Source organism: Scyliorhinus torazame, chromosome 4 (assembly GCF_047496885.1).
Source record: "Scyliorhinus torazame isolate Kashiwa2021f chromosome 4, sScyTor2.1, whole genome shotgun sequence".
Classification (NCBI taxonomy): Eukaryota; Metazoa; Chordata; class Chondrichthyes; order Carcharhiniformes; family Scyliorhinidae; genus Scyliorhinus; species Scyliorhinus torazame.
Window position 1 is genome coordinate 292,296,715 of NC_092710.1, and position 27,303 is coordinate 292,324,017.

Consider the following 27,303-nt stretch of genomic DNA (forward strand, 5'->3'; position numbering starts at 1 on the left):
ACACCTCCACCCTATCCCCATAACCGAGTAACCCCACCCAACACTAAGGGCAATTTTGGACACGAAGGGCAATTTATCTTGGCCAATCCACCTAACCTGCACATCTTTGGACTGTGGGAGGAAACCGGAGCACCCGGAGGAAACCCACGCACACACGGCGAGAACGTGCAGACTCCGCACAAACAGCGACCCAAGCCGGAAACGAACCTGGGACCCCGGAGCTGTGAACCAATTGTGCTATCCACAATGCTACCGTGCTGCCCTTTATTAAAGCTGAATTCCAGCAGCAGAGGGAACAACTGCGAAAAGATCTCGCAAAGGCCATTGAAGAAGCGGTGACGAGACTTCCGGTGGCGGCCATGGAGGAGTAGGTCGCGCATTCGGCAGTTCCTGTCCGGAATGGACTCCCGGACCTTTTTCAGGCACTTTTTCAGAGTTTTCAGGGACTTTTTGGGGCAGATTGGTGAAGCGAATACTGCCAAAAGGATTCCCTCTCTGTTGTATGGATAGCTGGACCAGGAGTGGTGAAGCGTTTAAGTCCCAACAGACAGAAGCGTGCGGAGCGGGTGCCGAGGCACAGCATGGCGGCCGATATAGACCAGGGGGCATGGGCGTAGTGGTCACACGAGCAACAGGAGATCCTTAGGGGCTGCTTTGCTGATCTTAAAAAGGACATGCTGGCCCCAATGAAGGCATCAATAGACCAAATGATCGCAACTCAGGGGACATAAGGGAAAGCGATAAAGGAGATGGAGAAAAAGCTATCCGACCATGAGGACGAGTTGGTCGTATTGGCCCTTAAGGTGAGGCACAGGATGACCTCCACAAGAAGTGGCACGAGAGGCTGGAGGACCAAGAAAACAGGTCCAGGAGATAGAACTTGAGAATTATGGGCCTCCCCGAAGGTGTGGAGGGGTCGGATGCGGGAGCATTTGTGTCTAAGATGCTGGAGACGCTGATAGGGACGGGGGTATTCCCTTGACCCCTGGAGCTGGACGGGTGCGCAGAATCCTCGCAAGGAAGCCCAAAGCGAATGAACCGCCGAGGGCCATGGTGGTGAGATTTCATCGCTTCTCGGACAAGGAACTTGTCTTGCCGTGGGCAAAAAAAGAATGGCGCAGCAGGTGGGAGAACAGCGCGATACGCATCTACCAGGACGTGGGTGCGGAGCTGGCCAAGAGGCGTGCTGGATTCAACCGGGTGAAGGCAACCTTCTTCAGCAAGGGGGTGAAATTTGGGTTGCTACACCCAGCGAGGCTATGGGTCACGTACAAGGAACGGCATCACTACTTTGAGACGCCGGACGAGGCGTGGTCATTCGTCAAACAAGAAAAGCTAGACTCGAATTAAAGGACAGTTAAGCTTTGGTGGAATGCGGTGGTGGGGCTGGGTAACACGGTGCCATTTTAATATAAAATTGTATACAATGTTGGGTGTGTGTAAGGGCTGTGGTGGTGGCTGGAGGGTGCAGTGTATTCGGCAAAGTTGAGATAAGGAGGGGGGAGGGGGCCCTGTACTTAGTGCGATTTTTCAGGAAATTGGAGCCTTGGTTCAACAAGTGTCTCCTCACGGGGCAATGTTAGTGTCTTTTGTTTATTTTTCGTTTCATATTACTATTTACTCACTGGGGCTGGAGAGGTAGCTAAATTGGTTTATTCATGTGGGGAGAGGGGTCCGGACAATGAGGCGACAGTCTGATCGGCGCCAGGGGTGAGAGCTGCCGGGGTCAGCATGGGTCAGCTGACTCTCGGGAGCGTAGTGGGGGGTGAGCAAGTGCTCAGCTGGTGCTTGACGGGGGGGTTTTGGGTCGTGGGGTGTTGGGGGGGCGGGCGGGAGGGGAGGGGGGATGCTGCTTTGCTGACAGAGGAGGTATCAATTTTGGGGTACCAATTGAGGGTCGGGGGCTCCCTGTGGGGGCGCTCGAGGAAGCGAAGGGCGCGGGCTCGAGGTTGGCCAAAAAAGGGCGATGGCTAGTCAGCGGGTGGGGGGGGTTAGCCCCCCGTCCAGGCTGATCACATGGAATGTGAGGGGTTTGAATGGGCCGGCCAAAAGAGCGCGCGTGTTCACGCATCTAAAGGGGTTTAAGGCAGACATAGCAATGCTTCAGGAGACACATTTAAAGCTCGCAGATCATATGAGATTGAGAAAGGGATGGGTAGGCCAGGTGTTCCATTCAGGGCTGGATTCGAAGACCAGGGAGGTAGCAATTCTGAACAGTAAGTGTGTGGCATTCGAGGCTGGAAGAATTGTGGCAGATAAGGGGGGCAGGTATATAATGGTGAGTGGAAAGTAGGAGGGGGTCTGGGCGGTGTTTGTGAACGTCTACGCTCCGAATTGGGATGATGTGGAATTTATGGATGCATGCTAGGCAAAATCCCAGACTTATGAGTCACACAACCTGATCATGTGGGGAGACTTTAACACAGTCATTAACCCCGAGCTGGACTGGTCAAAGTCCAGGACAGGGAAGCAACCGGCAGTGGCTAAGGAACTGAAGGGTTTTATGGAGCAGATGTGTGGGCGAATAAGACCCCGCGAGTAAGGAGATCGCTGTTGGAGCGCAGTCCGGGGGGGGGGGGGGGGTCGGTGGAGGGTTGGCCCTTCCGAACTTTCGCAACTACTACTGGGCGGCCAATATAGCTATGATTAGGAAGTGGGCGATGGGTGGGGGGGGGGGGCATGGGAGCAGCTGGAGGCAGCGTCGTGTATAGGTACTAGTCTGGGAGCTTTGATAACGGCTCCTTTGCCGTTCTCGCCGACCCGTTACTCCACAAGTCCAGTGGTGGTGGCGACACTGCGGATCTGGGGACAGTGGAGGAGATACAAGAAGGTGGAGGGAGCGTTGGTCTGGACCCCGATATGTAACAGCCACAGGTTTGTCCCGGGTAGGACGGATGGTGGGTTGCAGAGCTGGCAGAGGGCAGGCATCAGAAGGATGGGAGATCTGTTCATAGACGGAAGCTTTCTCAGTTTGTACGCGCTGGAGGACAAATTTAATCTGCCACCAGGAAACGCCTATAAATATCTGAAAGTACGAGCCTTCCTGAAAAAACAGGTAGTGGCCTTTCCGACGCTGCCACCACTGAGGATACAGGACAGGGTGGTCTCCGGCACCTGGGTGGGGAGGAGAAGGTGTTGGATATCTACCAGGAACTACAGGAGGCTGAGGAAACCCCAGTGGAGGAGCTCAAGGGCAAGTGGGAGGAGGAGATAGGTGAGGAGTTGGAAGCGGGTCTGTGGGCAGAGGTCCTGTGTGGAGGGTTAATTTCTCCTCATCATGTGCCAGGCTCAGTCTAATTCAATTTAAGGTGGTCCACCGGGCGCTCAGTCTAATTCAATTTAAGGTGGTCCACCGGGCACACATGACAGCAGCGAGAATGAGCAAGTTTTTTAGGGTAGGAGACAGTTGTATGAGATGCAAGGGCAGCCCTGCCAACCATGTACACATGTTTTGGGCATGCCCGGATCTTAGAGAGTTCTGGCAAGGGTTCGCCAGGGCAATGTCCAAGGTGCTTAACACAAGGGTAGTGCCAAGTCCAGAGATAGCGATCTTTGGAGTGTCAAAAGACCCGGGAGTTCAGGGGGCGAAAGAGGCCGAACGTCTTAGCCTTTGCCTCCCTAGTCACCCGCAGACGGATTTTATTAATGTGGAGGGACTCAAAGCCCCCAGTGTAGAGACTTGGGTTAACGACATGGCTGGGTTTCTCAGCCTCGAGAAAATAAAGTTTGCCTTGAGAGGGTCAATGCTAGGGTTCTCTCGGAGTTGGCAGCCGTTTGTCGTCTTTCGCGGGAAAAATTAAAATGTCAGCAGCAGCAATCCGTAGGAGGGGGGCGTGAGTGCTTCATTGGGATGGCGTGGGAAGACTGAGTCGTGTGGGGTAATGTCTATTTAATTGTTATTGTATATTCTCTTTTGGCACTATGTTAATGTTCACTCTGGTTTGTTTTGTTATTATTGTTACTTCTGTTTTATTATGTAGAATTCTGCAAAAGCTTAATAAAAATACTTTTTAAAAAATATTTTAAAAACAATGACAAATCTCACTTAAAATCTCAGAAAATGCAGTTTCTGAACATATCAGAGCTACCGGCTGTTAGTACACAGCACTCAACAGCTTGTATGTTTATGGTGCTGGAATAAAACAGCTCAAAGCGCATTTGCAACAAAAATTCCGAGAAACCCAAATGAATCCAATGCACAGTTTTTCTGTTGCTTTACGAAAATGAAAATTTCAGTGAAATCAAGAAGCTCTTATTAACAAGTAAACTGAGATACTTGCTTCTAATTTAAGTTTGGATGCCATCATCGCTCTGCTGAAACACTCAATACATCTTGCTCTAAAGCTCCCATTCTGTACACCCATTTCCTTAACTGTTTGCTGGTGAACCAATTTTCTGACGAAAGTTGCAATCTGGTACAGTAACCACCAAATGTACAGTCAATTCTGCTCAACATTTAGTTTATTGTAATTGCCGTTGATCTTAAAATAGTACAAAAACTGAGGAGCTATGTTTTACTGTCAACTTAATGGCCATCTAAGAAAATCTCAGGTCGAAGATATAGGAAGTGGATCTGAATAATACTATTTGTCCTCAATATCCTGGAAGAAACTTTTCCCACCTATTATGTAGCATTTTTACACTATTGTTTAGAGTCCTTGGTTAAAAATAGTAAACAATCATTCAGGAAAACATCAAATTTGGAAGTGGGAAATGCAATTCTGGAATATTATGTTAGATGCAACATCTGCAACAGAGTCAGCAAAACAAGACAACCATAAGGTAGAATTAAACAACGTACCATTTTGTAAACCCATCCAAAGCTGCTTATGATCCTTTTTCTGCATCTCATTGATTACTTGACTTTTATGCTTTAAGGCATCAGCTTCTTTAATGCAAGACATAAAATGAGCTTCAACAGCATCTTTCGTGAGGCAGTGAAGAAGTTCCGTTTCAGGAAAGTTCTGGAAAAGAAATTTCAAGCACAATGTTGTACTCAAGTAAGCAAGTATACAATTTCTTCCACCAATACCAGGCAAAAAGGAAACAGAAATTTACTTTAAAACAGGTGATGCAGCTCTACATCACTGATAACCCACAATGCAGCTCTGGGTATGTAATTAAAAGCTGGCTTTCTCTTGAATATGTTTCCGAACATGTGTTGAAATACATATATTGTACCACTGATGGCTTTGTATTTATTTTTTTTAAAACAAATTCTACCCCTCAACAATTGCTCAGTGAGCTTATCCAGTAACTAGTTATAGTGATTGCACTGGAGAGGATGCAGAGAAGATTCACTAGAATGTTGCCTGGGATGGAACATTTAAGTTATAAAGAGAGGTTGGATAAGCTTGGGTTGTTTTCTCTGAGGCAGAGAAGACTGAGAGGTGACTGAGGTGTACAGGATTATGAGGGGCATGGACAGGGTAGATAGGAAGCAGCTGTTCCCCTTAGTTGATGGGTCAGTTCCGAGGACACAAGTTCAAAGTGAGGGGTGGGAGGTTTAGGAGGGATTTGAGGAAAAACCTTTTTACCCAGAGGGTGGTGACAGTCTGGAATGTACTGCCTGGGAGGGTGGTCGAGGCGGGATGCCTCACATCCTTTAAAATGTACCTTGGTGTGTACATGGCACGCCATAACATTCAAGGCTATGGGCCAAGTGCTGGCAAGTGGGATTAGGTGGGCAAGTCAGAGTCTTCCATGAGTTGTTGCAGACTTGACGGGCCGAAGGGCCTCTTCTGCACTGTAGTATTCTGTGATTCTAGTTGGGCCATTCAGAAATAGAAAAGTCTCAGATTGAACTTTGACCTATGCAGTTGTCACGTGGGCCTAGAGACAGGCAGGATTTGGTTGCAGAACAAACTGGGAGAGGCCTCACTTTTGGCTGCTGATTAAAAGCGAGAGTCGCACAATTTGGATTAAACTCTTTGGAAAGAGGTGTATGAGTGCATACAAGATGACAGGACAAGTTAGACTGTGGTGAAGGCAGAGTAGACAGGCCTGCTGATACTTAATTAAACACTTGACTACTTAATTGGACAAATAATCAAATAAAACAATTTACATAGTCCATGGTTATATTAAATCGCTTTTATTCTCATTTATTTTTGCTGTAGCCATTTGGGATACAAAGTACAAGATTAACCAGTGCCAAATTAAGCACAATGTCTACTTTTTCATACATGTAAAAATTGCTTTTTTGCAAATCAATTAACACTTCCCGTACCAGCCTCCCTGAACAGGCGCCGGAATGTGGCGACTAGGGGCTTTTCACAGTAACTTCATTTGAAGCCTACTTGTGACATAAGCGATTTTCATTTCATTTCATTTCACTTCGAATGTAACTGGAGGCCTTGCGTTTATTATATAGCACATTTCAGACCACAGGATGTCCCAAAGAGTGCTTTTCAGCCAATGCAATCTTTTGAACTATCGTCACACAAAATACCACAAAGAAATGGATAAATTATCTGATAATCTGTTTTTAGTCTTTTAGTGGAGGTACATCAAGTTCGCACCTAAAATCGTCTTACTTTAATGCCATTCACTCTTTACGACCCTTTTGTGAAAATTAAGTTGCTATTTTCAGTTTTATGCCTGGCCAGTCTCCCCCTCCTCTCCAACAGTGCACTGTGGGCCAGTTGCTGCCATATTTGATTTTTGGAGCCACTACCGTAGTCACCAGAGGAAGAAGAGCAAGGCCAGAGAACCGGAAGCAGAAACAGGGAAAGAGACAGGAAGCTGCTGGCTGCCGATCGAGTGATAAACTGTAAGTAATCCAGGATGGACAGGGAAAGAGAAGGGAGCATACCCCAGGTTATTCCTTGGCAAATTCCTTTGGCTGTTCACAACAAAGTACTGACTGCATCCAATCAGTTCATGCTTGTAGAGTCCAACATTAGATGCAATTCTCGCCAACACTTGCTTAACAATCTGGATTTTGCTAAGAATTATACTGAAAACCAATTTAAGGAATCCGCAGTAACAGGTTCCAAAACAGCTTTATCCTGCTATACATCCAGACTCCCGAATGGCCCTTTTAAGGACTGATCTGATCTCTTCACACATCTTCTCTGAGTAGTACTACAGAGAAGTTAGGTGCGAACTTGATGCCTTTAAGTATGTCCTTTTTTTTTCATGTATGTCTGTGCGCAGAACAATACTTTTCACTGTTCCTCAGTACACGTGACAATAAATCAAATCAAATCACAGCAAGAGGCAACCATTACCAGCATTTTCCAGAATTCTTGGAAACTTTATACTCGAGTATTATTCTGCTCGAACTTGTAGTGACGATTCTTATAGTAAGTCCCATCCCAACATTGCGAGAAACTACAGAAAAGTGAATGGGAAGCAGTATTCAAATGCTGACCAACAAGTATATAGAGTGTATTCCTTGTGATGCTCCCCTCTATCACTCTTTCACTCGCATCTCCAAAATAATCTTCAAAGCAGCCACTAAATCATACTGATAATCAAAAACATTTTATTGGCATGCGTTAGTCTTGGGAGACAATGGACTGCCCAGGATGTCTGTCACTTCTGTATTGAACATTGTCTGTTATGGCTGCAACGGTCAATTTAAGAGTTGCAGGGCAGCATGGTGGCGCATACCATGGTGGTATGCTGCCTCACGCATAGAGGACCCGGGTTCAATCCTGGCCCCAGATCACTGTCCGTGTGAAGTTTGCACATTAACGAAAAATTTAGGAGTTGCAATCTCACCTGCAAATTTTGTTTTTGTTTAATTCATTTACGGGATGTGGGCATCGCTGGTCAGGCCAGCATTTATTGCCCCTCCCTAGTTGCCCTTCAGAAGGTGGTGGTAAGTCGCCTTCTTGAACTGCTGCAGTCCTGGAGGTGTAAGTACACTCAATGTGCTGTTAGGGAGGGAGTTCCAGGATGTTGTTCCAGCGACAGTGAAGTAACGGTGATATATTTCCAAGTCAGGGTGGTGAGTGACTTGCAGGGGAACCTCCAGATGGTGGGGTTCCGAGGTCTCTGCTGCTCTTGTCCTTCTCGATGGTAGTGGTCGTGGGTTTGGAAGGTGCTGTCTAAGGAACCTTGGTGAGTTACTGCAGTGCATCTTGTAGATGTTACACACGGCTACCACTGTTCATCGGTAGTGGAGGGTTTGAATGTTTGAAGGGGGAACAATCAAGCTTTGTGTTAGCCCGAGGTCAACATGTTCTCTTTTCTTTTGTCCTCTGCTTTTTCCATATCCTTCTTGACTGCTTGTCTCCAGGCACTCCAGTCAAGTGGGTTTCCCATGACTGGATTCAGATTCTGATCAGCCTAAAGTCTTGCATGCAGACATCCTTGTATCGCAGATATAGGTGACCTGTTGCTGATAGCAAGCATGGCTCTAGGGATTTAGCCATCATCCATTTGGTTCACACGACCCAGCCAATGGAGCTGCGGAGATCTCTGCAGGCTGGTGTGTTTCTACATTTGGCACTTGGTCTTGCTAGGAGATGCTCAATATTCATCTGAGGCAGCAAAAGTGGAAGCTGTTCAGCAGCTTTTCTTGGCTCACATATGTTTTGCATTAGTTGACAGGATTTTGTCACTTAGGTAGGTAATGGGCAGGTGTCACAAACAGCACAGATCACTCACTCTACATTCACCAAGGCCTTCATGAACTCCTGAAACTGTCACAGAAAATAAGCTGGGTGTCATTTATTTCCACAACATCATCTACAGTCTTGTCAGTTACAATGGAGCATCATCAGAGGCTTTCAAGATCAGCAACGGAATAAAGCAGGACTGCCTTTTCCTACTTATTAATCTTGATTAATAAGGGGATCAGGGGTAATGGGAAGAAGGCAGGAGAATGGGGATGAGAAACATATCAACCATGATTGAATGGCGGAGCAGACTCGATGGGCCGAGTGGCCTAATTCTGCACCTCTGTATTATGGCCTCTTGGCGCTAACTCGCAGTTATAGAATCAGAGTCATAGAATCAGTACATTGCTGTGCAGATGGAGACCATTCAGCCCATCGAGTCTGCACTGACCCTTTGAAAGAGCACTCTACACAGGCCCATATCCCCATCCTATTCCCTAAACCCCATGTAACCTTTTGGGCACTAAGGAGTAATTTAGCGTGGCCAATTCACCCAACCTGCACATCTTTGGACTGTGGGAGGAAACCCACGCAGACACGGAGAGAATGTGCAAACTCCACACAAGCACCCAAGGCCGGAATTGAATCCAAGTCCCTGGTATGTAGGAAATGTGTAAGCTTCAGAAACAGCTGAAGAATTTGCTGAGTCAGATAGCAAACCACCAGTCAACCACTGTTCACAGGGAACAATAAGAAGGTACATCAGATGTAGACAAAGTCTAATAGAAAGATGAGATCACTGAAGAGAGAAGCACATTTAACCAACTACATCAATATAATGCATCCCCGAACAGTAATGTCACTTACAAACAATATCATGGCAAAAATTGTTATATTGCGGATTTGCTGCAAAGACAAAAGTATGGAGGTGCCACACACTTGGATTTCTTACAAACATGAGGTTTTATTAGATGTTGCTCATATAAGATGGAGAACTGAAGCCCGCTCAAACACTCTATTGACATCACTACAGATCATGAGACGTACCAGCAGCAGGTTGTATTCTCTGATACATATCACCCCTCCCCCATTCCTCCTTTAGTACAAAGACAACTGCTTAATGATGTTACAACAGACCCACATATGCATCATTACTATACATATATACAACTCAATACTCTCTCAGGTGGACATCTATTCCTTTTGGGTTGTATTCAACATTTTGGAACCTGGCTACTCAAGACCTTGGAAGTGTCCTCTTTTCCTTCAGCAGGTGATACTTACTGAGAAGTTACTCCAGTGTCCGTCTCTACAAGGAAGTCCTCTGAAATAGAATCTGAATTTGTCTGTCTGTTTGGTCTCTGTTCAGAAGTATCACTGCATAGATTTTCCAATGGAAGTACTTAAAACGTTTCAGCGATTTCACTTTGTGAAGCTAGTGGTTGATCGCCAAACTCTTTCATCATCCATCTGCACGGACTACGATATTGGACCTGCCGGATTTGATTTAATTTGATTGGATTTATTGTCACATGTACCGAAGTACAGTGAAAAATATTTTTCTGCGGCCGAGGGAACGTACACATTTCGTACATAGTAGACAAAGAAGGGAACATTGACAAATGGTACATCGACAAACAGTGATTGGTTACAGTGCGGACCAAGGGGCCAAACAAAGCAAATACATGAGCAAGAGCTCATAGTGTTCTTACAGGGAATAGTGTTCTTACAGGGAACAGATCAGTCCGAGAGGGAGTCGGAGGAGTCTTGTAGCTGTGGGGAAGAAGCTGTTCCTATGTCTGGATGTGCAGGTCTTCAGACTTCTGTACCTTCTGCCTGATGAAAGGGTCTGGAAGAAGGCAATGTCTGGGTGGGAGGGGCCTCTGATAATACTGTCTGCCTTCCTGAGGCAGCGAGAGGTGTAAACAGAATCAATGGGAGGGTGGCAAGCTTGTGTGATGCGCTGGGCTGAGTTCACCACACTGCAGTTTCTTGCGATCTTGGGCCGAGCAGTTGCCATACCAGACTGTGATGCAGCCGGAAGAGGATGCTCTCTATCGCACATCTGTAGAAGTTTGTGAGAGTCGATGCAGACATGCCAAACTTCATTAGCTTCCGTGGGAACTAGAGACGTTGTTGGGCTTTCATTTTTTTTATTACTTTTTCTGAGTTATAAAGCCAGGGCTCAGAGTGTGGACAGGGGCAAACCCCTAATCCAGCTCCTTGCCTGTTCCAAAAACAAATTCAAATTGAATCCAATTCATGATTCCCACAAGAGAGACATACCAGATCGGAGCCAAAAGGCAGAGCAGATACTACACTTGATCTTAGCCAAAAGGCCAAGAAGCGATGTTGTTGGGCTTTCTTGACTGTTGCATCAACGGGAGTGGACCAGGACAGACTATTGATGATGATGTCTTTGTTAGGATCACAGCACATACCCATTTCTCTTGGTGGTGGAGCTTCTGACTAGTACGCACTCTCCTTGGTGGAATACTCGCTTTTTAAAGTTTTGTTCGCTCCTAGCAATCTGTGCTTCGTGTTGTAATTTGGCAATATCTGAAGTATTAGGTGGCATCAAAGATCAAATGGCGTTCTCAGTTTCCTTTTGAACAACAGCATTGCTGGTGAACTCTGTGTCGTTACGTATGCGGTGTTCCAGTAAGACATTAAGAATTTGTTCATGCTTCTTGCCAATATACCTTGGTCCTTCGATGACTTGATGGAATGTTTATGTGACTGAACAAATCGTTCAGCCACTCCATTTGTTGCAGGGTGGCACAGAGCTGACTTTATGTGCTGTATACCATTTCCCTTTAAGCCATCTTTGAACTCCTTAGAAGTGAACGGATTGCCATTGTCAATTATGACCTGCTCCGGTCTAACAACTCTTGCAAATATTTTATCTAGCTTCTCGATAATTTGTTCAGTTGTCATGGATTTCTTTATCACTACTTCCGGCCAGTTAGAGTGCACAATCACTGATATGTGTATTCTCTGCCATGGCCACTGTGTCAGCCACTCCTATGGATGTAAAGATTGCAGTGGTGGAGTGTGTCTTAGTTTTGCACAGGACTGACATTGCCCCACTTTCCCTTAGATTTGAGCATCTAATTCTGACACTAAAGTTAAGAAAGCCCACCAACGACTCTACTTTCTCAGAAGACTAAGAAAATTTGGCATGTCAGCTTCGACCCTCACCAACTTCTACAGATGCATCATAGAAAGCATTCTTTCTGGTTGTATCACAGCTTGGTATGGAGCCTGCTCTGCCCAAGACCGCAGGAAACTACAAAAGGTCGTGAATGTAGCCCAGTCCATCACGCAAACCAGCCTCCCAAATAGGAGCTGGTTTGGCAGAGAGCTAAAGAGCTAGCTTTTAAAGCAAACCAAGGCAGGCCAGCAGCATGGTTCAATTCCCATACCAGCCTCCCCGAACAGTTCATTCTGCGTTAGTAAGAGTTCATTATGCAAATGTTATTCCTCTCCTGAAGGCATAATGTGCAAAACAGCTGCATCAATCTCATAGGCAGACCCATCTCAAACAAGTTGTAACTTCAGTTTGGGATTATAGTGAATCACAGTTGACTTCCTTAAAGCATCTTTTGCCTGGCTGTATACACATTCGTATTCTTATCACCAGTGCCATACTCGTTTGGCAAAGTGGTTCTAAGGCTTCAATCATGTTGTTAAATTAGAAACAAATTTGTCATAATATTTGATCAGTCCTAAAAACCTCAGTTGTGTCACATTTTGAGGACATGGGTGGTTCAAAGATTGCTGTCATCTTTTTTGGCTCCTTGTGTCAGCTATCTTTACCGATGATGTGACGCAGGTAATTTCTGGATGGCTTGAAAAAAACTGCACTTTTCCTCTTTAACTGAGAGATTAGATGTTTCAGAGTTGCTTCCAAGTTCTTCAAGTGTTTTTGTTCACATGAACCGTTGATGAGAATATCATCTAAGTCCCCATTTAGTCCACTCAGAATTTGATTCATGGACCTGTGAAAATGAGCAGGCGATGTCATTCAAAAAGGAAGTCTTCTGTAACGAATCAGACCTTTGTGCATCACAATAGCGAGCAGTGTGATTTTGAAGCCACATTCATTTGTAAATACGCCTGTGATAGATCAATTTTGGTGAATTTCAATCCTCCAGAAAGTCCAGCAAATAAGTCTTCAATAAACAGTAGGGGATTGTGATCAACACACAATACAGATAGTTGTTTTAAAGCCTCCACATATTTTCACTGAGCCATCATGTTTCAATACAGGAACTATTGGTATTGTCACTTGCAGCAACTGGTGCAATGAAACCCATTTGGAGTCGCCTTTCTAGTTCTTATATTTTTGGCGTATGGTACGGTTCCAGCTGGGAGACATTTTGGTGTACTGTTTGGCTTCATTTTTTTGTTGCACTTGAACTCCAGTCATTGAGCCCAGTGAATCTTTTAACACCTTCTCATACTTCACCAAAATTGTTGTCCGTCATTCTTTGGATCTACTACTCCCCAGCGGAGTTTAATTTTTTCAAGCAATGCTCCACCAACTAAAGCAGGAACATTTACATGGCCAACATGAAGAGGCTACTTCATTTGTCCATTTACTTCTACTTTTACCATAATGTATCTTTTTAATGGTACAACCTGTTCCTTATACACCCTTAGGATAACATTTGATGGTTTTAAAGGCAGATGCTTCAACTTATGATTAAAAATTGTCTCAGGGGCAGCACGGTGGCTCAGTGGGCAGCACAGTGGCTCAATGGGAAGCACTGCTGCCTCACGGCACTGAGATCCAGGTCCGATCCTGGCTCTGGGTCACTGTCCATATGGAGTTTGCACATTCTCCCCGTGTTTGCGTGAGTTTCGTCCCCACAATCCAAAGATACGCAGGGTTGGTGGATTGGGCATGCTAAATTACCCCTCAATTGTAAAAAAATTGGGTACTCTAAATTTTTTTTTTTTTTTTTTTTAAATAAATAAACCGTCTCAGGTATTAATGATACAGCTACACCCATATCCACTTCCATTTTGATTTGGTTTCCATCAAGTTTGGGAATACCCAGAAATGTTGTTGATTGCCCCGGACCAATAAGACACCGAGTTTCAGCTCCTGAAGGTGTTCCAGTACATCATCTCCTGAGTTGTCTTGAACTTCGTCTTCTGGCTTATAGACCCAACCAGTCTGCTTGAATGTATTCTTTTTTTCTTGCACATCTTTGGTATTGGTCCCCATCTGTAGTAACCATTTGTTTGAGCCAGTGAAATCGGATGGTACGGTCGGGGGGGGGGGGGGGGGAGGCAAAGGGCTGGTGAAGATGAAAGATTTGTTCCTGGAGGGGCAGTTCACGAGTTGAAGGAGAGAGCTGGGCTTGGGGGGTCCGGTATGTTCTAGTATTTTCAGGTGCGGGACTTTGTCTGGCGGACATTTCTGGTGGCGCCACCGTCTACCCTATTAAAAAGGATACTCTCAAGTGCGGGGTCGGTGGAGGGCAGCACGCCTGGGCGAATCGTGGGGGAAGAGCAGGTTTTGATGGAAGTGAAGGAGGGGCTGGGACCCATTCTGGAGGAGGAGATATGGAACGAGTCTCTCCTTAGGGTGAATGCTACATCATCCTGCACAAGTTTGATACAACTCAAGGTGGTGTTTAGGACACACCTCACCAGGGTCAGGATGAGTTGATTTTTTGAGGAGGTCGAGGATAAGTGTGAGCGGTACTCAGGAGGGCTTACTCACCAGGCGTACATGTTCTGGCCCTGTCCCAAGCTGGTGGGTTTTTTGGGTGCTTTTTCAGCACCACATTGGCAATCCTGGAGGTTGATTTAATACCCTGTCCGATAGTTGCTGTATTTGGGCAGTCAGATCACCCAGCGTTGAGGTGGTGAGTGGGGGAAGATGCGTTGGCATTCGCATCATTGCTGGCCTGGAGACGGATATTGTTCAACTGGATGTAGGTGGCGCCACACAGTGCCACAGCATGGCTGGGTGATTTAATAGAATTCCTGTACCTCAAGGAGGTTAAGTTTGCGATGAGGGGGTCAATCGATTGGTTCTATTGTAGATGGCGGTCATTTATTTTGCACTTTAAACAGCTGGTCATCACTATCCGTGGGGAAGAGGGAGGACTGATTGCTTGTTGTTGTTTGGGTTATATTTCTGCTTTTAGGGTTCATGTTAGTGTTGTTGCTTGTAATTTTTGACGTGCATGATATCGTGTTGTGTTGCAAATTTTTGATATAAATGTTAAAATTTCAATTAAATTATTTTTTAAAGACCTTTGGTATTGGTGAAATTCTGAGCCCAACATGCATTAGCAATATGGCCCTTTTTGATTTGATTTTGTTTATTTGATTTGATTTTGTTTGTTGTCACATGTACCAAGGTACAGTGAAAAGTATTTTTCTGCATGCAACTCAACAGATCATCAAGTACATGAAAAGAAAAGAAAATATATTTTTCAGCATTTCCTCGCTGAGTGCCAAACATGGGTGACATGGTTGTCCCCTTGCCTCCTTGTTTCTGATGGTCTCCATTTTGTGAATCTTCACTCCAGCCCCCATCAGTGAAGCCTCTTTTGTTGCTCGCTCCATTGATGTGGCAACTTCGGCAGCAACTTTGAGAATTAAATCGCTTGCAATCAGCAGTTTCCTCTGACCAGGTTCATTGCAGAGTCCATATACCAGCCTAACACAAAGGGCGTCATCTAGTGTTGCATCAAACTCTTGTTTTTCTAATCTTCTTAAAAGTCGGTACAAATTGTAAAATTCTTCCTGACAATATCACGAGAGGTTACGGCAGGCATTTTCAAAGTGTGGGTCGCGACACGCGGGTGGGTGTCGTGAGGGTCGCGGAGCCAACCACCACGGCGTTCCCGATCATGGGAATTCACGCGCAACAGCCGGCTTTTAACAATTCTGGCTGCTAGCGGCTTTAAAAATGGCGACAGTGACCAGTTAACAAAAATGTGGGAGCACTGCGCATGCGTGCCCGTTCATCAGTGCACATGCGGCACGCGAGTGTTGGGACCTGAACCGGGGTCAAGGCGGGGTCAGCCGTCGGCTGACTGCGTGGTGATCACCGATGATGAACAAGTCTATGACCTTGGTCTGTTTTGCACCCCTAACGCATTACTCAAACGATCTGGAGAGAGTATATATTCTTCACTGTTTAATCATGGACAGAACTGAACGTTTGGCAAGGAATATAATGAAAGCCATGGGGAATCATCACATCGTCGCCCTCTGTGTACTGAAGGGTGGGTATATGTTTTTTGCTGACCTTTTAGACTACATTAAAGCATTGAATCGAAACAGTGATCAGTCAATCCCAATGACGGTGGACTTCATCCACCTGAAGAGTTACTATAATGATCAGTCAACAGGGGAGCGACTCAGAGTTTACGAGCTAAGGTACGAAATCCACGCGTTCCTCCTCGAGAAATTGTCCTCTCTGGCTGATTTGCCTGCTGATGAAACTTGGATGGTAACTATCATCTTTTCAATTCTAAATGAACTGAACCTCAAATTGCAAGGGAAGGATGATGATTGCTTTCGGCACTGTGAAGGAATCGCAGCTTTCCAAAACTCATTGAAAGTTTGGCAATGGCAAGTGCAAAGCCAGAATTACTACATGTTCCCCACACTGCTACGATATATCGAAGAAAACAGCATTAGTAAGGAAACTGTAAATGGACTAGCAAGCCTGACTCCAAATGAAGCTGACTGAACTTCTGCACATCAGCTTTGACAGCACATTAGAAACACGACACAAGTCAATGAAACTGTCAGCATTCTGGAGCAGTGTGTCCTAGGAGTATCCGGAGCTGAGTAAAACAAGCATTGTGTTGCTTTTGTCCTACATAATGACCATGTGCGAGGTTTGATTTTCCGTCATCACAAAGATGAAGATGGCACAAAGGAATCGGCTGAATTCTGCAACTGATATATGCATAGCCCTCTCCTCCTGTGAACCTGATTGAAGTGTGATCGTGAGGACCAAGCAGGTTCTCCTCTTGCATTCAATGTAAGAGAAAATGGTGGTTCACGAATGTCACGAAGGTCGGCCGGCCCGGGGCGCCAAGGTCGGCCGGCCCGGGGCACGAAGGTCGGCCGGCCCGGGGCACGAAGGTCGGCCGGCCCGGGGCACGAAGGTCGGCCGGCCCGGGGCACGAAGGTCGGCCGGCCCGGGGCACGAAGGTCGGCCGGCCCGGGGCACGAAGGTCGGCCGGCCCGGGGCACGAAGGTCGGCCGGCCCGGGGCACGAAGGTCGGCCGGCCCGGGGCACGAAGGTCGGCCGGCCCGGGGCACGAAGGTCGGCCGGCCCGGGGCACGAAGGTCGGCCGGCCCGGGGCACGAAGGTCGGCCGGCCCGGGGCACGAAGGTCGGCCGGCCCGGGGCACGAAGGTCGGCCGGCCCGGGGCACGAAGGTCGGCCGGCCCGGGGCGCGAAGGTCGGCCGGCCCGGGGCGCGAAGGTCGGCCGGCCCGGGGCGCGAAGGTCGGCCGGCCCGGGGCGCGAAGGTCGGCCGGCCCGGGGCGCGAAGGTCGGCCGGCCCGGGGCGCGAAGGTCGGCCGGCCCGGGGCGCGAAGGTCGGCCGGCCCGGGGCGCGAAGGTCGGCCGGCCCGGGGCGCGAAGGTCGGCCGGCCCGGGGCGCGAAGGTCGGCCGGCCCGGGGCGCGAAGGTCGGCCGGCCCGGGGCGCGAAGGTCGGCCGGCCCGGGGCGCGAAGGTCGGCCGGCCCGGGGCGCGAAGGTCGGCCGGCCCGGGGCGCGAAGGTCGGCCGGCCCGGGGCGCGAAGGTCGGCCGGCCCGGGGCGCGAAGGTCGGCCGGCCCGGGGCGCGAAGGTCGGCCGGCCCGGGGCGCGAAGGTCGGCCGGCCCGGGGCGCGAAGGTCGGCCGGCCCGGGGCGCGAAGGTCGGCCGGCCCGGGGCGCGAAGGTCGGCCGGCCCGGGGCGCGAAGGTCGGCCGGCCCGGGGCGCGAAGGTCGGCCGGCCCGGGGCGCGAAGGTCGGCCGGCCCGGGGCGCGAAGGTCGGCCGGCCCGGGGCGCGAAGGTCGGCCGGCCCGGGGCACGAAGGTCGGCCAGCCCGGGGCACGAAGGTCGGCCGGCCCGGGGCACGAAGGTCGGCCGGCCCGGGGCACGAAGGTCGGCCGGCCCGGGGCACGAAGGTCGGCCGGCCCGGGGCACGAAGGTCGGCCGGCCAGGGGCACGAAGGTCGGCCGGCCCGGGGCACGAAGGTCGGCCGGCCCGGGGCACGAAGGTCGGCCGGCCCGGGGCACGAAGGTCGGCCGGCCCGGGGCACGAAGGTCGGCCGGCCCGGGGCACGAAGGTCGGCCGGCGTGGGTCACGAAAGTCGGCTGGCGCGGGTCACGAAGGTTGACCGGCATGGGTCCACGGAAAAAAAGTTTGAAAAACACTGGATTACATGATGTTCCACCAGCAGGGTTGTATTTTCTGATACATTACAAACATCAACAAGGAGGGGCTCCTTAAAATCAGGCAAGTGTAAGTGGTATGGTTACAGACTGATCACACCCCTGAGAGCCAAGTTCCACTGTTACAAACATCAGGTGTACTTAATTCTGTAAAGAATTATAGCCATTGTAGAGCAGGGTCTGAAGGGTCACGATGTAGGCTTCAAACCATAAGAGCACTTACGATTGTGTCTTGCTCTTACCACCTATAAAGAAAATGTGGCGAACAGGGGCTGCCTTAATGTGATACCATCTGAAACACTAGCCACCAATGAAGATACTGCCTCAGTAGGAGGTAGATAATGTTTGATACAGACATTTCCAGATGACACTACAAAATAAATTGAGGGCATGGCGAACCCAGAAGAACAGACCCAATTCTAACACCTATTAACATGCTTACAAATGTTCCAACAATCACCATGCTATCCAAGTGTGCAGAGGAAGTAGCTCCGTCAGGCTTCAAGGGACTATGACTTCACAAAGATAAAGGATACTTTGAACCAAGCCATGGCAGCTATTAGTGAATATTGCAAAAGTGGGGACTTGAGCCCAATGTGCTGGAAATAGTGGCTAGTTCCACCTAATTATGCCAACACTCCATGAAAATACCACATTTTCCTGGATTGCGTGAAGGCACCATGTGATTCAAAGGCAATATTGTCAGAATGAATCTAGTTTCTACCTCACGAGGTAGTAAAGATCAAGAGCAGAAATGGTCTCCTAATAAACTCGCATACTCAACTTATTGTAGCTAATGCACTAGCATTGTGCAGCTCGATATCAGCTCCCTATTGCTCAGCTGAAGGATAGTGTTCATTTGGTTAAACGTTTCCAACACAAAACCAACTGATGCATGATTAAATCAAATAACGAGAACAGGGATTGTAAGATCAACAAACACCAAATGGCTGACAGTCCTTTCAAAAATGGCCCGAGTGTCATGTTGTAAACAACGCAACAGTTTTAAATATGGGAGGGCAAGGTGTGCAACAAAGTTTTACTTTGGACAATTAGAATCACAAATGTCAACAGCGAAGACAGCCACGAGGTTCAGTAGACCTCTGATGACTTTTTCCTGGTACACCAGTCACCAAATGCAAGTAAGCAGGAACAGCAAGCAGTTAGGAAGCCAAATGGTGCGGTGGCCTTCACTGCAAGATCACTAGAGTGCAGGAGCAAAGATTTCTTACTGAAGGGCCTTGGTGGGACCACACCTGGAGTATTCTGTGAGGGTGGGGAGGCATCGGGGACCCGCAGGTCCTGGAGTGAAAGCCATAACTTTCCACATGTGAAAAATGTGGAGTTTTCACATTCTCCCCATGTCTGCGTGGGTTTCACCCCACAACCCACAGATGTGCAGGTTAGGTGGATTGGCCACGCTAAATTGCCCCTTTTAAAAAAAAATAATAATTGGGTACTCTAAATCTATTTTTAAAAAATATTCACAAAGTACTAACTCCAGTCCAATCACTGCCTTATACAAATTTTATCATTACTTCCTTGCTCTTGCCCCACTTACAAAATCCAATATTGGCTTATTTTCTAAAAGAAAACCTTTATCTACTTGTACTTCTCAAAAATTACACTGCAGCTTCCAATCTCATACACAATATTCAACTGAATACTATAGTTAGGGGTTTCTGTGCAATTTAAAACTTACACTTATAGATCACCTCAAACATAACCAAACGTCACAGTGTTTCATGATAATCAGATTTGAAAAACCAGCTTTGAGCCTATGTCACAGATATTAGGTGGGGTCAAGCTACCCAGTTCTGGTCACCACACTTTAGAAAAGATGTGAGGATATTTGAAAGGGCGCAGAGGAAATTTACCAAAATGGTTCTGGGAATGGGAGAAATTAGTTACGAGGTTGGATTTGAAAATCTGGTGTTGTTCTCCCTGGAGCAAAGGAGGTGGAGGGGAGTTTTGATAGAAGTGAATGAGATTATGACAGGTTTGGAAAAGGAGGGCAAGAAAAAAATGTTCCCACTGGATGTTAGCACAAGGGCTATAGGACACAGGTTTAAGGTTTTGCAAAAGAGACACAGAGGGAACGTGAAAAAGAACCTTTTTTGTTGAAACAAAGTGAATGTTAATGATCTGGAACTCACTGCTCAAAAGGGTGGAGGAAGTAGAAACAATCAATGATTTCAAAAGAAAATTGGATGGATACTTGAAGGAAATAGACTTGCAGGGCCACAGGAATCGAGCAGTGGAGTGGAACTGGCTGGAACGCTCCAAAGACCGCTGGTAAAGTCTCAATGGGCCATGTGGTGTCCTTCTGCAACATAAAAGCCTTATGCTGCCTGTTTGACCTGCTGAACATTACCAGTATTTACATGACAAAACATTTAATTTGCAATGTTTAATCATTATAGCTGATGCCCATTTTTATTGAGCATTTTGGCACTCATACTGCGCAACAATGTAATGCAATAATTTTTCCAAGTTTTTTTCTTCCTCGACAGCCTCCTCTTCTGCCCTTTTCTAATCGTTTAGGGTCTTAGCCATCTATCACCAATTCTGGTAACTTGTTTTACAATCGGATGTTCAAAACCCCATTGCTGTGGCCATTGCAAATTTTGTCTAACCAAAGAGACCTTGATGTAGAAATCTGTGAAAACCCGATTTAACAGTGTAAATTACAAGAGAACAAGCCATGGACTTGGTTGACAAGACAAGAAACCTGCTCGAGAAAATGGCTATTGTTTGTATTAGAGAAGCGTTGAAAGTGCACATCAGAAACAAGTTAGATAAACAGATTACAAGATTAAATTAATGATGAAATTGTACAAGCAATGGTTCGGCCACATTTAAAGTAAAGCTTGGATCACTTGATTTCAGACAGGAAATTAAAGCCACAGAGGCCATGCACTGCACTTTAATAAGACCATAAAATATAAGAGCAGAATTAGGCCATTCGGCCCATCAGGTCTGCTCCATCACTCAATTATGGCTGATATGTTTCTCATCCCCATTCTCCTGTCTTCTCCCCATAACCCCTGATCCCCTTATTAATCAAGAACTTATCTGTCTGTCTAAAGACACTCAGTGATTTGGCAAAGAGTTCCACAGATTCACCACCCTCTGGCTGAAGAAATCCCTCCTCATCTCGGTTTTAAAGGATCGTCCTTTAGTCTGAGATTGTGTCCTCTGGTTCTAGTTTCTCCTACAAGTGGAAACATCCTCTCCATGTCCACTCTATACAGGTCTTGCAGTATTCTGTAAGTTTCAATAAGATCCTCCCCATATCCTTCTAAACACCAATGAGTACAGACCCAGAGTCCTCAACCGTTCCGCATATGACAAGAAATTTCCTGTCAGATGGATCAAAAACCATCCCAAATGCTTTCAAAAATTCACAAATTTTAAATGCACATCGATGACAGTTTTGCCATCTCTATCACAATTCAAAGGTTGTACAGTTTTAAACACAACTAATGGTCTGCAGTTGCTATAAATGGAGCAATTCACTTGTAGCAAGATAGTTATCAAGCAGAATTGAACATGTTATTTTACTGCCTTTAGGAATATTCATGCCACACTTACCAACAAATTGCACTATATCTAACTAGAAATTAATTTGATTTGCCTAGTGTGTTACACTACAACAAACTGGGAGCAGTTAGACGGATGATTACGATCTTTTCCAGCCCTGTGCATTACTGTGTCTAAACATAATTGGTGGCAACACATAGATTGAAACAGTGTCACATAAACCAAAAATTGTATTCAATTTGGCAAACAACATTTTGCACTGTACCCAACACAGCACTATAATTAAATTTATGCTCCCAAAGGCTACTTCAATAAAATCCAGTTAATTAAATTTCCCTTTACTCCAGCTGCCAAATTTTACCATTAATCATCTCAGCAATGCTAGACCCAGCTTGGTCGTAACCGTCATGATTCCATCACAGATCTAGAAACAGTAATTTGAATACATGCAGCTCTTGAAAATTTAAAAAAACATTGCAAGAGTTCACAGAAATGTACGGTTGATAAACACCGAGCCAGAGGAGGAAATATTAGCATGTATGATCAAAACCTTGGGCCGAAAGAGATGGGATTTAAAGAGAATCTCAAAGAAAGAAAGTGGAAAAGGTCAAAAGCTAGCATGAGAGGGTATTTTAAAAGTCACCCACATTGCTGTGGATATGGAGTCACATTCCAGTGTTGGACCAAGGTGACTGAATGTAGTCAATCAGAATCATTTCCAGCTCTAGTAAAAGGATACCTGCCCAAAAGGTTAACTGTTTTTCCCTGTCCACAGATTTATTTTCATTCGTTCATGGGATGTAGGTGCCGCTGGCTAGGCCAGCTAATTGCCCTTGAACTGAGTGGCTTGCTTGGTCATTTTAGAGAATATTTAAGAGTCAACCACACTGCTGTGGTTCTGGAGTCACATGTAGGCCAGACCTGCTGACTATTTCCAGTGTAATTGTTTTTATTTCATACAAGCATAGGAATTAGCGGCTGCTTGGCCCCTCGAGCCTGCTCCGCCATTCAATAAAATCATGACTGATCGGACTGTAACCTCAACCCCACATTCCTGCCTACCTCCAATAACTTTTCAGTTCCTTATTAATCAAGAAAACTAAAGCATTAGCAGGGAGGAACAAGAATGTGTGTAAAGACTGACTCAGGATGCAAAGTTTAGTGGGAACGGTGAAAGGATTGTACAAATACAGGGAGCTTTTAAAAAATTAATTCATGGTATACGGCCAAGCCAGCATTTATTATCTATCCCCAACTCCCCTCCAACTGAGTGACTTGCTAAGCTATTAGAGAGGGTATTTTAAAAGTCGCCCACATTGCTGTGGATATGGAGTCACATTTAGGCCAGTTCAGAAAAGGACAGTAGATTTCCTTCCCTTGAGGACATTAGTGAACCATTTGACAATGGTTTAATCCCTTGGAGGCAGGAAAAAGGGAGGCTGTGGCACATTTTGTATTAATTTTTACCAACAAGACTTCATGGTGGAATGGTCGGTGGCATTCCCCACAACCAAACCATGCAATTTGCCAAGTCGCTCTGAATGCTGTTAATCTAAAAGAAAAAAACTTCCTTCCAATATTTTATTCATATATTGCAGTTCACCTGTTTTTGACTTTTTTTGCATAAAATTTGACTGGGCTACAATTTTTTGTTTCAAGATGTAATATATGAAAACAAGTTCAGATTAGTGAGCCAAACAGAAGAGCCACTTTACATTTCATTTCAAGTCAATGATGTAAATTTTTGGCAGTTTTTCTTAAATTGCTGACTTTTTCAACTGAAAACTTTCAGGCTGCTGCAAATTTGTATGCACGAGGGCAGCACGGTGGCGCAGTGGGTTAGCCCTGCTGCCTCATGGCACCGAGGTCCCAGGATTGATCCCGCCCCTGGGTCACTGTCCATGTGCAGTTTGCACCTTCTCCCAGTGTTTGCGTGTTTCCCCCAAAGATGTGCGGGCTAGGTGGATTGGCCACGCTAAATTGCCTCTTAATTGGAAAAAATTAATTGGGTACTCTAAATTTATAAAACTTTGTAAGCAAGAGGTCAATTTTTGAAATAATTTCCAAAATCACTTTTCTGGCTAAAAATTTGCATTCCATTTGCTGCAGTGAGATATTGATGGAAGAGTCCTTTTGCACTTTCTTCTTGAATCCAATCCATGTTAACCAGCATGCACTTCAATTGAGCCCCATTGAGTCTGCTTCGCAATTCAATGAGATCATTACTGATCTGAAATAAGATTCCTCAACTCTACTTTCCCGCCTTATCCCAACAATGCTTGATTCCTTTCCTGATTAAAAATCTGTCTATCGCAGCCTTGAGCATACCTAATGACCCAACCTCCACATTAAAGAATTCCTTAGATTCACTACCATCTGGGAGAAGAAATTCCTCCTCATCTCTCTCTTTAAATGGGCAACCCCTTAGTCTGAGATGATGCCCTCTGATCTTAGACTCTCCAATAAGGGGAAACAACCTCGCTGCATCAGAAAGGAAGAATGGAGACCTTGTTAACAAGGAATTAGAACACCGACTTTCCATCACACAGCAATTTTAACCTCTACAGCAGTTAAAGTACAAAATTACCTTGAAATGTACAATAATATTCCACGGTAGTGCAGTGTTTGATGCATGAAGGTCAAAAAGTAAACCAATTGGATAATGCCTAAAGAAAAACAAAAGGAAACAAGATTGGTAATTGAAAGATCTATCTCATGGCCCCGTTTCATTAAAAACATATTTGTTACCCTATTCGATTAAATAGGTAAGTGAACTATCCACATAAATTTTTATGATGTGGAGATGCCAGCGTTGGACTGGGGTGAGCACAGTAAGAAGTCTTACAACACCAGGTTAAAGTCCAACAGGTTTGTTTCAAATCACTAGCTTTCAGAGCATTGCTCCTTCCTCAGGTGAAGGAGCAGTGCTCCGAAAGCTAGTGATTTGAAACAAACCTGTTGGACTTTAACCTGGTGTTGTAAGACTTCTTACACTAATTTCTAGTACAAGCACCAGATGGTTTTATGAATCATTAATAGTCATCAACCTTTAATACGAGAAACTGATCAGCTTCCCATTTACACTGTGATCACACACATTGTGTAAGGATGTTGCAACGTCTGATATAAAATGCCATACTTTTGCCTGAAACAAAGGGCAAACTGTTTATTTGCCTTTAGAACCAAACAACTTTTCAACCAATTAATCATTTAATAGCCGAGAACTTGAGTATTGCTGAAAAAAATCTGACAGCATATCTCTTTTACGCAGCAATATTAAAGCAATATTTTTATTTTTTTCCCAATTAAGAGACAATCCACCTACCCTGCACATCATTGAGTTATGGGGGTGAGACCCACACAGACACAGTGAGAATGTGCAAACTCCACACGGGCAGTGAACCGGGGCCGGGATCGAACCGTGTCCTCGGCGTCTTGAGGCACCACTGCGCCACTTGCCGCCCCTGATATTAAAGCAATATTAACTATGAGCCACCAAGCTTGGTAATACGGTGATAGAAAGCTTGGATCTCTTCTGCAAATGTCAAATGGTATTGGATCAGTTGCTAATTTTACAAGCGAGATTGACAGATTTGGTGTTGGCCAAAAGTATTAGTGAATATGGGGCAGAGCCGGTATGTGGAGCTAAGTCACAGAACATTCATGATCATACTGAAGGGCAGCTATACGAGCTTGAGGGATAAATGGTCTATTTCTATTTTTGAGTTAGACTGAACAAAGCTAAAGAAAATTTGTTTGGTCAAAGTGGTGCCCAGTGAGAAAATCTTCCTTGTTCTTGGTTACCAACCTGAAAAGCATGCCATAATCTCTATTTTTGCAAATTCACACCTGGATTTCCTGTTGTGACTGACATTGATCACATTTTAAACATATGATATACTTGAAACCCAATTTTGGCAATTATCTTAAAATAAATCACAATAAGAATTAGTCCTCATTCATCTATCAAAATTCTGGGCCTCATCATCTCTCAGTTCAGAAGGGGTTCCTCCATCTCTTGTTGTTTTTTAAAAAAAAAAATTTATATTGAAGCTTTCACAAAATATCAACAAAAGGAAAAAGGAACCCAATAGAATTAAATACAAAACAAAATAAAACCCCGTGCCCCCCTCCGCCCTATACATAAATAATAAATTAACACCCCAAATTAACACATAGCAAATATATACACCCCCTCAGATACCCCAGTGCAAACAAACAAAAATAAAATAGAACCCCCCCCCCCCCCCCCCCCCCCGGGTTGCTGCTGCTGACCATTGTCTACCATTCTGCCAGGAAGTCCAAGAACGGTTGCCACCGCCTGAAAAACCCTTGCACCGATTCCCTTAAGGCAAATTTAACCCCCTCCAATTTAATAAACACCGCCATATCGTTGATCCAGGATTCCACGCTTGGGGGCCTCGCATCTTTCCACTGAAGAAGAATCCTTCGCCGGGCTGCCAGGCATGCAAAGGCCAGAATTCCGGCCTCTTTCACCTCCTGCACTCCCGGCTCCCCTGCAACCCCAAATATTGCGAGCCCCCAGCCCGGTTTGACCCTGGATCCTACCACCCTCGATACCGTCCTCGCTACGCCCTTCCAAAATTCCTCCAGCGCTGGGCATGCCCAGAACATATGGATGTGGTTTGTCGGGCTCCCTGAGCACCTAACACACCTGTCCTCACCCCCAAAAAAATGGCTCATCCTTGTTCCGGTCATGTGCGCCCTGTGCAGCACCTTAAACTGTATGAGGCTGAGCCTCGCACACGAAGAGGAAGAGTTCACCCTCCCTAGGGCATCTGCCCACATCCCCTCTTCGATCTCCTCCCCCAACTCCTCCTCCCACTTACCTTTCAACTCCACCACCGAGGCCTCCTCCTCCTCCTGCATCACCTGGTAAGTTGCCGAGATCTTCCTCTCTCCAACCTCCCCCCCCCCCACCCCCGCCGAGAGCACCCTGTCCTGTACCGTGCGTGGCAGCAGCAGCGGGAATTCCACCATTTGCCGCCTGGCAAACGCCCTTACCTGTAAACGCCCTTACCTGTAGATACCTAAAGGTGTTCCCCGGGGGGAGCCCATACTTCTCCTCCAGCTCACCCAGGCTCACAAACTTCCCATCCACAAACAGGTCCCCAACCTTCTGATCCCTGCCCTGTGCCACCCCGAAAACCCTCCATCTATTCTCCCTGGGACAAACCGGTGGTTCCCCCGTATTGGGGTCCACACCGAGGCCCCCACTTCCCCCCTGTGCCGCCTCCACTGCTCCCAGATTTTGAGGGTAGCCGCCACCACCAATACCTCATTGGAGGGAGCGGCAGTGGCGCCGTTGCCAGCGCCTCCAGACTCGTACCCTCACAAGATGCCGTCTCCAGCCTCTTCCATGCAGCCCCCTCCCCCTCCATCACCCACTTGCGCACCATCACCACATTGGCGGCCCAGTAGCACCCACAGAGGTTGGGCAGTGCCAGCACCCCCCCATCCCTACTCCGCTCCAGGAACACCCTTATCACCCTCGGAGTCCCTTGCGCCCACACAAACCCCGTTATGCTCCTGTTGACCCGCCTAAAGGCGGCATTCGGGATAAGAATTGGGAGGCACTGGAACAGGAACAAAAACCTTGGGAGCACCGTCATCTTAACTGACTGCACCCTACCCGCCAGGGACAGTGGCAACACGTCCCACCTCTTAAACTCCTCCTCCATTTGCTCCACTAGCCTCGTGAATTTAAGTCTATGCAGGGCCCCCCAGCTCCTGGCCACCT

At 46.6% G+C, this 27,303-nt stretch overlaps 1 protein-coding gene and 1 non-coding gene across 5 annotated transcripts in view; both read right to left on the reverse strand.

Moving 5' to 3' along the window:
* The window catches only part of atg5 (ATG5 autophagy related 5 homolog (S. cerevisiae)), a 330,107-nt gene that overhangs the window by 247,014 nt on the left and 55,790 nt on the right, over positions 1-27,303 (reverse strand). For all 4 annotated transcript variants that reach the window (XM_072499913.1, XM_072499912.1, XM_072499914.1 and 1 more), the window contains exons 4-5: positions 24,130-24,208; positions 4,802-4,964 (exon numbers count right to left, since the gene is read on the reverse strand). In XM_072499913.1, coding sequence (XP_072356014.1) covers positions 4,802-4,964; positions 24,130-24,208 — 242 coding nt within the window. The remainder of the gene's footprint in view (positions 1-4,801; positions 4,965-24,129; positions 24,209-27,303) is intronic.
* Positions 10,728-10,921, reverse strand: LOC140415691 (U2 spliceosomal RNA). Its single transcript, XR_011944619.1, has one exon. It is a non-coding gene; the product is annotated as a U2 spliceosomal RNA (small nuclear RNA).